The sequence below is a fragment of the Echinops telfairi genome, unplaced genomic scaffold, assembly GCF_000313985.2.
Source record: "Echinops telfairi isolate 266 unplaced genomic scaffold, ASM31398v2 ScPeMD7_14;HRSCAF=57, whole genome shotgun sequence".
In the NCBI taxonomy this organism is placed as follows: Eukaryota; Metazoa; Chordata; class Mammalia; order Afrosoricida; family Tenrecidae; genus Echinops; species Echinops telfairi.
Genome location: NW_022103911.1, coordinates 6,792,418 through 6,803,864, shown reverse-complemented (window position 1 = coordinate 6,803,864; position 11,447 = coordinate 6,792,418). Strand labels below are relative to the sequence as shown.

The window sequence follows — 11,447 nt, the reverse complement described above, 5'->3', positions numbered from 1 at the left end:
CCGGCACCATCAGCTTTCTTCACCACATTTGCTTATTCACCCGCTTTGTCTTCAGCGGTTGTGTCGGGAAGGTGAGCATCATAGAATGGGCTTTAATTTCAAAAGCTTTACTCTATCCATGTCATTATAGTTAACTCTACTTTGAGAAGGCAGCTCTTCCTCAGTCATATTTTGAGTGCCTTCTGACCTGAGGGGTTCGTCTTCTGGCACTATCTCTGACAATGTTCTGCCTCTGTTCACAAGGTTTTCAGTATCTGACAATGTTTCTGAGCTATCCATAAGGTTTTCAGTAGCTAATTCCTGTGAAGTGGCCCACCTATTCCTTCTTCACAGTCTGTTTTTAATCTAGAAGCTCTGCTGAAACCTGTTCACTTTGAGTGACGCTCCTGGTATTTGACATAGCAGTGACATGACTTCCAGCATCACAGCCAACACACAAGCCACCACAATATGACAAACCGGCCGACAAATGGTATGGCTACACATTAGAAACATCTATCAACCAAAACCAAACTCACTGCCTTCAAGTTGATTCTGACTCACAGTGACCGGAAAGGACAGGATAGAATTGGCCCCATGGATGTTCCTGAGACTGTAAATCTTTAAGGAAGTAGAGAGCCTTGTCTTGGCAGTGGATTTGTTTTTGATCGGGTGGGGATAAAACCCAGAGTGGCCAGAATTCTTTTCTAAAATGTTTTTCATGGCTAAACCACCTTCTCTTAAAAAGCTAGTCCTCTTCCCTTGAGTCTTTATAGCATAGTGTTTCTGAAGCCTGGCTCCATGGAGTGACGGGTAGTTTTGAACTACTGACCTTGTGGTTAACAGCCGAACTGGTAAGCACTACACCAGGGCTCCTTTAGAAACAGCCACAGACCTTTAAAATAAATGAAACACCACCAACAACACCACCCTCGCCCCCAAGCCAATTGAATCTGAATTTCTGAGGTGGGACCTGAATTTACTTCCCAGGTGATTCTATTGTGTAGCTAGGTTTGACTGATGGTTCTGTTTGTTCATGGATAGGCAGGACCAGTATCTCAGCAAACTTGCTAGAATTGCAAATTTCCCGGGCAAGATCAGCAGTATTCCAACCCACGGTCTACTCCAGTAGACCCACAGCCCTGGAAACCCAAAAGGGGCAGTTGTACTGTCTTTTAGGTTGCTACAAATCAACTCAATGGCAGTGAATTTTACTTTCGGATTCCAGATTAGTAGAATCTGAAACTGGAGATTGATGTCTACATCTGTTTTAATAAGACTGTAGGTGACTCTGCTGCAGTTTGAGAACCACTGACTCTAGGGGAGTCCGTCTCAAAATTTATTAAGTATTTGATCCATCTGGAGGCTTTTTCACAGATAGATTTAGACTCAGAAGTTTGGGATGGGGCCAGAGACTTTTCTGCATTTCTAATAAACTCCCAGAGGGTGCTGCTGAACCACCAAGCACACTTTGTGTAGCCGTGTGTTATAGTAAATTTGCTTTATCTCTTTGTAAAATTATCCAGGCACTCTATATAACAAAGCTGTTTTTCCTCAGTAAGGCACTTACAGATAAGAATTTAAAGTTTCATTTTTCCTTAGTTGATCCAATTTTGATTTTGGTCTTAAAAAAAATTTTAGGTTTCTGGTCTATTTTCTAGTTAAATCTGTTTTCAAAAGTCCTTCAAATAGTAATTTGATGCCTAAGATTCTGCTTATATGATCTCCTAGAATTAGGTGTATGTAACTCCTGTAACATGCTCCAAATATGCCTTTTTCCGCTTTATATAATCTACTATAAATAATCTTAGTTTATATTTTCAAACTTGAATTGTGTAACAGTCTTCATGCAGGTCCACCCCATGCATGCTGAATCCTCAGGTTATGTTCACAGCTTTGGACTTAGTTACCGTACATTCATTAGTATAAACAATCATATCCAATATTGAGTTATACAACATCTAGATAATTATGGTGTGTTGGAAGGTTTGTTTTCCCTTGGGTCACACTATTTAGGGAAAACTGAGTTCTTGTCATACATGTTCAGTTCAAAATTGGGTACATTAATCAAAAGTAACACTTTTAAAAAAAAATCATTTTATTGGGGGCTTGTACAATTCTTAGCACAAGCCATCCATCCATCCATTGTGTCAAGCACATATGTACATTTGTGGCCATCATCATTCTCAAAACATTTGCCTTCTATTTGAGCTCTTAATATCGGCTGCTCATTTTCCCCCCTCCCTCCCCAAAGTGACACATTTTTCATACTTAGAATAAGAAATCTTGAAAACCCAACTGTTTAAACATTTTTATTGTAAAGTATAAAATATTTGTAAATAATTTTAGAAATTACAGCTACAGTTTTAACAATTCAATACTTTGTGAAAGCACCACATTGAGGAAATTACATGTAAAAACAACTTAGAATGCACACGGTAAAATGATGTCAAAGTAATTACAACATTAACAAATCATGAAATTCAAAAACTTTTTCTAACCACAGATATAAATCTGGAGTCTCCAACTCAGATGTCTTCAGGGGCTCGGTAGGAAATACAAAGTAATGGGGTAATCGAGATCGAGAAAGAGGAAATCTAGCAGGTAGGGGCATACTGGGGAGTCCATTACCAGCCTAAGGCTTTTCAAATTACAACATGTTAGAGAAGTCACTCCAAGTGAAACACAGCAGGGTTAGACTGGCTCGTGGGAGTGCAGTTTGTAACTCTACTTTTGAGTGGTTACCTAGCAGGCATGTGCTCAGTTCTCAACATGGCAGGCAACTCAGCACTTTGACTTGTGTCTGTGTGTTTTTATATACGTATGTCTTTTAAAGCTTCAGTTAGTGTTTTGGATGAAGTAAATTAAAAAAAGAAAAACTCTAAGAAAAGGTGTTTTGTACCCTGATTTAATCAATTCAGTTATGTGTATATATTTTAGAAACGCCTGGTTTTAAAATATCTGCTTTCATATTTATTTGTGAAAAAATAGGTATGACTGAGTTAAATACAACTAGGCAAGATTTAATTCTTTTAATAATAGAAACACAGCAGTACATTATTCTTTACTAAGAAATGTTTATGTGAAAATGGTATTACTAAAGCCACTGGTTAGGCAAAGCATTCAATCATATTACCTCAGTTCACACGATATAGGAAAATACTTGTAAATCATCTGACAGCTTCACATTATCTTTCAAAGGTATTTTATGGAAGGACTTAGTAGACTGTTATATGTTCAGTTAAACTTAAAAGCTACAGTCTGAATACATACTTTTGCAGAAATAGTTCAAAGAGCTGTACTTTGTTGGCTTATTATGTCAATGTAGCTTTAAAGATGTTAATACATTTGCCATCAAGGACTTCACATTAATAATTTTTAACAATTTGAAAACAAGTAATTTTAAGACATAATGGAAATGTTGGTATGACAAAATTTCCATTACAAAGGCTACAAGGAATATTATAATTAAAATATCCTGAGGATGAGAACACATATTTTAAAATAATTTATAGACAAAAGAGATTTTTAAAAAGGTCAAAGATGTTTACTCTAAATCTTCACAAGACACCAAGAAATATTTTCCAGTTTTGTTTTTAATATTGTTGCTCTCAAGTTGAGAAGCTTAACACAAGAAGAAAAGCACCAAGGATAGCCATCCACTCTCGTTTTAAAAAGATATTCACATGGTACAGATAAAATTTATATATGGTTATTAAATTCTGAAACTAAAGTCAAAGTTGTGAAGTACTAAGTCTAAAATACGGTTAGGTGTTTAGCAAACTCAAAGTACGCACATAAGAAAATATTAGACACAGTACCATAAATTAATGCAGTAAGTTTTCTATTGTATTTCCATTTTGCCAGAACTGAGACTTTTCAAGCTGGGAAATATGTATGGCATTTTTAAAACTTAATATTTGACAAAGTTTTAAATTCTGGTCAATTCTTAAGTATCATCTCTGCATTTCAGAACCCATTTTGACTATTAAAAGTATTTATAAACAACTGATATTTTTTAGAATTCAAATTTAATACTAATTTTGTACATCATAAATAGTTCCATAGCATATTAACTAATGTTGAAAACAGCACTAGAAAATTCACTATGGAACCAAAAAGAAATAAACACCTTTCTTAAGTCAGTTAACAGAAATTTCTTGTTACAGTATGTATTTCAGGCTGAACTACTACATATTTTGCTGACTTAGGAATGCTATTAAACACCAGTAAGTTTCTACAAATAAATTTATTGAAACTAATAAATTATTCATAATTAAAATGTTAAGGTTCCATAAATAGTAACAATAGATACTAAATATGAGATCTCACAAAGAATAACAAAGTATTTCAATATTGTTTAATCCAAATATTGATTTTATATGATTGAAATGTATTTAACACTTATAAGTCAATGGATCTGCAACACTGAATTCTGGATTACATTGTTAATAACTAGATACAAAGTGTTGTCTGCTTGTTTTTCTTATCAGACGATTGACTCTCCTTTTTGCAAGATAGATGATGGGCACTCTGGTAATGTACAGTGATCCAATTAGTTAGCATACTTATGAAGAAACCGTTCAAATGCATCATAGATAGCTTGCCTATAATTAAATATGAAAGAAAAAACATAATTTAAAAGGTGGAGGGTTAGACAATGCAGTCATTATAAATTACTTCCCAAATTACCTGTAGCTTGCCATTTGACCTTTTCAAAATGAGCAAGTACTGAAGGGTGGGTGTCTGGGTCCACACAATTTTCCTACCAATTACCTTAAATGTACTTCCAACTAAACATGGATTCAGAAGCATCATCTTTTTTCTTTTTTTAATCATTTTATTAGGGGCTCATACAACTCTTATCACAATCCATACATACATCAATTGTGTAAAGCGCATTTGTACATTCATTGTCCGCATCATCTTTTTTCATGAAGCAGTTTTTTGTGCCTTAGAGGTTGATATGCTTATATATAGTGCTCATGATTTTCATGGCTTAATTTTCAGTAATAGCTTTATTGAGATATAATCCATATAGCATAAAATTCATCCTTTCAAATTTTACAATTCAGTTTTTTTTTTAGAATATTTATAGTTGTGCAACCACTACTACTAGCTAATTCTAGAACATTCTAGAAATATCACACCCTTTAGCGGTTATTCCCCATTCCCACTACATCCAGTCTTTGCATTTGTCAATAGCTTGTTTTTAGAAGTAGGTCACTATGCATTACTTCTGAGGCACCTCTGGGTAGACCCAAACTGCCAAGCTTTTGGTTAGCATACAAGCTCATTAACCACTAGTGTCACTCAGGGAATATATATGTAGATATGGTGACTTTAAAAGTTCCATTGAAAAGATCCATTTTTCTTCATTTCATTTTCCCACAACTCGGATAGTTATTGTTGCTGTGTGCAGTAGAATTGATTTGAACTCATGGCAACTATAAACTGCCTCAGTGGGTTTGGTTTCTAGAGTATTAAAAACCAAAGATGTCACTTTGAGCACTAACATGCATGTGACCCAACCACTGATATTTCCAATAGCCTCATATACATGCAAAAGGTAGAAAATAAGATGGAAGAAGAACTGATGTCTTTAGATTCTGACATTGGAAATGAATATTGAATATATGGATTGCCAGAAAAACAAACAAATCCATCTTGGAAAAACCAGTCAGAATCCTTCCTACAATCAAGAATGGAGTCTTCTTTCACCTACTTTGAACAAGTGAAGAGGAATCCATCCCAAAGGATATCATGCTTGGTAAAGGAAAGGGTTGGCAAAAAAAGGGGAAAACCTCAACGAGTTAAATTGACACAGTAGTAGCAACAGGCGCATGGTATTTCTTTCTGTTATGCATCAGGTAACTATAAGCTACTGTTACTATTATTTTGTGCCTAGTCAGCAGCACAAAACAATTGTATGTTAAATGAGTAGAAGTTATCTTTTTCTGGATACCTATGATTGAAACTTCAGCTTGTATACTTAGTATGAAGAGGGTTAGGAAAGGTTCATATATGCCCTTTAAGCCATGTGAATAATCTCTTTTTCAACTGAGTGAACAACCAGCTCTAAGTATCTTAACACAAATTACTAGTGTGTTTTAATTTTCCATCTGCTGAGTGCAAAGATAGAATTATTTTAAATTCTACTACACTGACTGCTAATAACAGGTTATTATATGAAAATTGACATTATGCAAAGATGGTGGGTGATTATGTAAGATCACAAAATACGTGATGACTATATCATTGTATAACTGCCAAATCACATAATTACATAATTGCCAAGCAACTGAGAATCATGGTCCAGCCAAGTTGACATATAACCCTCATCATTACATCCAGTGTTACTCTCATCTCAGCACATTTCTGTCAGATGTACACTATCAAAGCAGAAAACAGTCAAATAGTAGATACTTTAGTATTGTCATAAATGTGAAATATAATGAGATAATGGTTACGTGTATTCCAATATACTTAAACTGCATTCAGTTTTGAAATCATGGGTGGGGAGTACCATTGCCATCAAGTGGATTCTGACTCATAGCACCTCTGCAGGGCAGCATGAAACTGCCTGACAGGGACTCCCAAGGAGCACGGGGTACAGCAGTTAAGTGCGTGGCTGCTAACCATGCTGTAATCTTCACAGAAGCTGTCACTCTTCAGCAGAGGACTGGTAGCTCTGAACTGCCAATCTTGCTGTTAGCAGCAGTGGAATACTTAACCACTGCACTAGCAAAGCTCCTTGATAGCGAGTATGAGAAGTGAAATCGTTTAGTAATGGAGACCTGAGCAAGATACTAATCTCTTGTTACTCATTTGCCTATATTTCTGTGCAGTTGGGATAACAAGATCTGATACAACTACTTCAGTACCTGGCATATGGCAATGGTAACATTTATTTCCTTATCACATCAAGTTTTCTCATTAGCATCTTTATATTTTGAATAGCTGACTTTAATAATATCTACTTTTCCTAATGTTTCTTAGCCACATTCTCACTTGTTGAGTGTTATTGAGTCAATTCTGTCTCATAGTAACTCTTAGTGACAGAAAAAAACTTTCCCAAATGGTTTCCTAAACTAAAATTTGTATGGGAGCAGATTGACAAGTTTTTATCCCATGGAGCCTCTGGGTGGGTTTGAACTGCCAACCTTTTGGTTAGCATCCAAGTGCTTAACCTCTGTGCTACCAACACTTCATAATTCTTCTATTTATAGCTACCCAGCTGGAAGTTTTTAAAGATTTATATAGAGAGAGCACTTACTTTAGTACTTTAAATGACCTACTTTATAAAACTATGAATGATAAATATGCATCAATGAAAACTGGGTAGAAATAAAGTAATGCATCAGAAAACTGGAGATATAGCATAAAATTTGTTGAAAGTTCCAACTTTTAAAAAAGTTCCAACTAAAACACGGAGGTCATAAAATTGTTAATATTTAAATATTTCATTTTTACTTAAGGGTCAATATGCTTTACTAAGAAACATCACTAGCATACTTGACAGATGCTCACGCTATTTATCAAAGTGGAGTGAAAATGCCTTCTTGACGCACCAAAGCAGGCTCTGATGACCTTTAATAGTACAACAATGTGAGATTTGAAGGAAGCAGGGAGAAAATTAGAGGATTATGACATACAATAAAACTATCTGATATTTATTAGTCTAGGTAAGAAAAATAAAAACAAATCCTAAAACGAATCAAACAACAAATAAACACCTATCTAAACCAATAATCTTACCTAAAGAGTCCTTGTTTAAAAAGATAAGCACTGATATGACCTCCTTCTAGATATCGTATTTCACAACCAGGCCAAATTTCTTGTAGACTTCGAACTCCTGTTCGTGGAATATAGGCATCTTCTTTGGCTTGAACCACTATAATTAGGCTCGGGTCAACTGGAACTAGATATAGGATTTTAGAAAAAAGAAATACACTTATAAAAGTTCTAAAAAATTAATTATCATTTTATGTATTATTATGAGAAAATAAAACTATTCAGTGCAGTGAAACATTTGTCAACCTCAAATTCTTTTAATTAAGTTAAAAATATCAGCTGTAATATACCATAATTTTCATCTCTGATAGAGTAAGATGAATGGCATAAGATACAAAGTCTAATATGTGTTTTTTCAATGTGCTTTTAAATAAACCAATACAATAGTTTTAGATTTTTATCGCTAAAAATAAGATATAGTTAAATAACCCAATTAATTGTCTTAGAGAATACATTCTGGAGTCTATCATATAGACTCCCTTAAAAACATGAAATTATCTTGTAAAGCATCCCTAAAGTTTTTCAAATATATGTGGAAATATTTTCAATTTTCAATAAAATGAGTACCTGAGAAATTTGCTACATGAGTACATTCATCCATAACTCCTTTCATAAATATTAAAGGTTCTTTCTGTAGATTACTTCTTTTTGGTTCTTTATTAACTAGGTGATATGACTGACTACTGCAACTCCTATAACTACTTGAAGGTGTTTTATTGAAGCATTCCATCTTAGAAGTGTCTTGCAATAAGAGTCCTTCTGATGTGGTGCCGATAGGTGTTTTATTAGATGTAAGGCATTCAGCAGATTTTGGGGACCCAACTTGGTCTGTTGAATCTAGCTTTAAAGTTCTGGAAACCAGCTTAAGGTTAGTTATTTTGTCTTCACCACTAGGAAAATGTCCCATGAACTCTTGTCCCATTTTGAAAGAATCCATCTGTATTTATGGAAAACAAAAACACTATTTAATATAAAAATCAAACAATATTATATGAAAGCCCTAGTGATCTACTTTGGAAAAAACACAAAAACCAGCCATTGTAATGCCTATAAAGCACAGTCTACTCTGACACACATAGGATCTCCCAAGGATTGGGACCAATTAAAAATCACTATTTTGGATGGTTGTACAACTTTGTGGATGTAACTAACATCAGTGAATTATACACTAAAATTGTAACTATGGCAACTTTATGTTATATATGAGAGTTAGAAAAAGTTTTGTTACCCATAAATTTTAAAGTTAATGAATGGTTAATCAAAATTATCTAAAAGACAAAAAACATATAACTATAAAAATCACGGAAGTGGGGTCTAGGCATGCTTGCAGCACATGGAAAGGGATTCTGCAGGTGGTCAAATTCTATTTCTTGAACTAGGTAGGATGCTTATCTGTTAATAAAGCAACTAAGTCACATGTCTGCTTTGCATGATTATTTTTATCTGCTTACTTTTAAAGGAAGATTTTTAAAAATTCAATAATAACACATCTAAATGTTTTAATTTTTTTACTATTTTCTTTAAAAGCTTAAACTTTTTTACACAATCAACAATTTTTTACACAATCAACAATGCCCCCAAATGTTATACCAAAACTTAAGATACTTACACCACAATATTCAAGCATGTGAATAATTTCTTCTTCATAAACTGTTTGTGTATAATACTGCCTTTCCAGCTCCCTCCAATTAATTGATTTACTCAATACACCCTGGAATAATAAGCTAAAATAAGATCAAATCACATCATAAGCTATTTTCCTGATATTTTTATTAACAACCGTGAAAAGAGTTCACAGAGCTTGAGATAACCTATCTTTAGAAGGGCCTGTTTCCTAGGTTGGCCTTTGGCTGGCATGTAGGACCAGATTGATAAATGGTTTCATACATGTCCAATAAAAAATAAGAGGAGGGTAATGATTTCTTAGTATAAATGTACCATCTTGCTTTTTTCCTACAATTTAGGAATATTCTAGGTAATTCTGGTACCTAAGTAACCAGCCTCTGATGAAAAAACCCTAGTTGACAACACTTTGTACAGGTGACAGCTCAGTGTGGGAGGAATAAGTGTGTCCTGTGACACTATCCTGGGAGAAGACTCTGAGAAATCTGCGCCTGGTTTCCTCTGGACTCTAACCCTGTCTTTGCTTTTACTAAGTTTGCTTTCTGTTGGCTATGAGTTTGAATATGTGCTGATTTCTTCCAGCAATCAGCAAATCTGGGGGGATCTAGGGGGATCTTGAAATCTAATTATATATAGTTACTTGAGCCCACTGCTGCAGCCACTGCGTCCATCTATCTCCCTGAGGACCCTCCTCTTTTTTGCTGCCCCTCCACTTTACCAAACATGATGGATATCCTTCTCCAGGGACTATATATTAGCTGCAATTAAATTACCGTAGTGAAGACCCCTGATGCTGTGGACCAAGATAGACATGGAATCAATGGCATGGGCTTCGGCCAGTTAGATACCGCTAAAGAGGCCATCTGTAATATAATAACAATCCAATCAGTTAGAGAGTTTCTGTTTAAAGTTCCCATTAATTAAAACAGAAAAAACATATTAGGAAAATGTTGTACAGTAGTTGGTGAGATAAAACATGAACATAAGTCTCTGAACACTTGTGAGAATGTGTAGCAAACCTCTTCAAACTGCCAAAATGACAAATTCAATAATTACATATAATCTCCCCTAGAAAGTAATAAAGTACAATAGAAAATGTATCTGACCTCATAAGACCCTTTCTGAGAGTACCTTTCTTCTGGGTATCGAGTAAATATGCTGAGATACAAAACTACAAGTATAAAACTTCAGACCTTTGAGGTAGACTGGAGTTTCCCAAGCATTTGGTGAATGGCACAGTAGACCATGTAACTGATATAAAATAATGTGTTCGATAGGGAGTAACTTTAACTGGAGACATCAGAAATGCCTTCATAAAGTGGCCGCGTCTTTTAGGGAGAATGAAAGATGGGAGCCTTGACTGCCATAGAAAGGCACCAGTGTGATTAAAGGCAAGAAGGTAAGAAAGCACAGGTGAAGTAGGGAAACAGCAATATACTTCCGTGTGGCTAGTCAATAAGGCTTATGGAGGGGGCCTAGGTAGAGATGAAAGAATGATTAGAATCAGATTAGTGGTCCCTTTGTTCTTACAATAAACCAAAGAAAACCAACTCCTTGCCGAGTCAGTATTAACTCATAGCGACTTTACAGGACAGGGTAGAGCTGCTCCAGTGGGTTTCTGAGACTGTCACTGTTCCCAGGAGTAGAAAGCCTCATCTTTTTCCCATAGAGCGGCTGGTGGTTACAAACTGCTGGCCTTGTGGTTAGGTTAGTAGCTCAATGTGTAACTACTACGCCACCAGGTCTCCTGTTCTTCAGTGGAGGGAGGATTATTAAAGAGGCCTAACCAGAAGGGTAACATGATCATATGAGTAACTTAAGGAAGCTGAAATGATAGCAGTTTCACAGGGTTGATTACAGAGGGTGAAATTTTGAGAACAGTTAATCAGCAGTAGTCCAGGTGAAAGTTGTAAGAATCTGCAGTTGAGCTTAACAATGGAAACACTAAACCAAAGCCAAACACAAGAGCTGACTCCAACCCACAGTGGCCTCATAGGACAGAGCAGACTGCTGCACAGGATTTCCAAGACTGTACTCTTTACAGAAGCAGC

At 35.4% G+C, this 11,447-nt stretch overlaps 1 protein-coding gene across 4 annotated transcripts in view; it reads right to left on the bottom strand.

The window, feature by feature from the left end:
• Positions 1-2,277: 2,277 nt before the first annotated feature.
• The window catches only part of ABHD18 (abhydrolase domain containing 18), a 54,844-nt gene continuing 45,674 nt past the window's right edge, over positions 2,278-11,447 (bottom strand). For 3 of the 4 annotated variants that reach the window (XM_004711849.2, XM_045287391.1, XM_045287392.1), the window contains 5 exons: positions 10,170-10,259; positions 9,383-9,484; positions 8,341-8,710; positions 7,738-7,900; positions 2,278-4,586 (listed from right to left, as the gene is read on the bottom strand). In XM_004711849.2, the coding sequence (XP_004711906.1) occupies positions 4,535-4,586; positions 7,738-7,900; positions 8,341-8,710; positions 9,383-9,484; positions 10,170-10,259 (777 nt within the window). In that variant the 3' untranslated portion in view covers positions 2,278-4,534. The remainder of the gene's footprint in view (positions 4,587-7,737; positions 7,901-8,340; positions 8,711-9,382; positions 9,485-10,169; positions 10,260-11,447) is intronic. The other variant, XM_030884787.2, reaches the window with a different exon arrangement.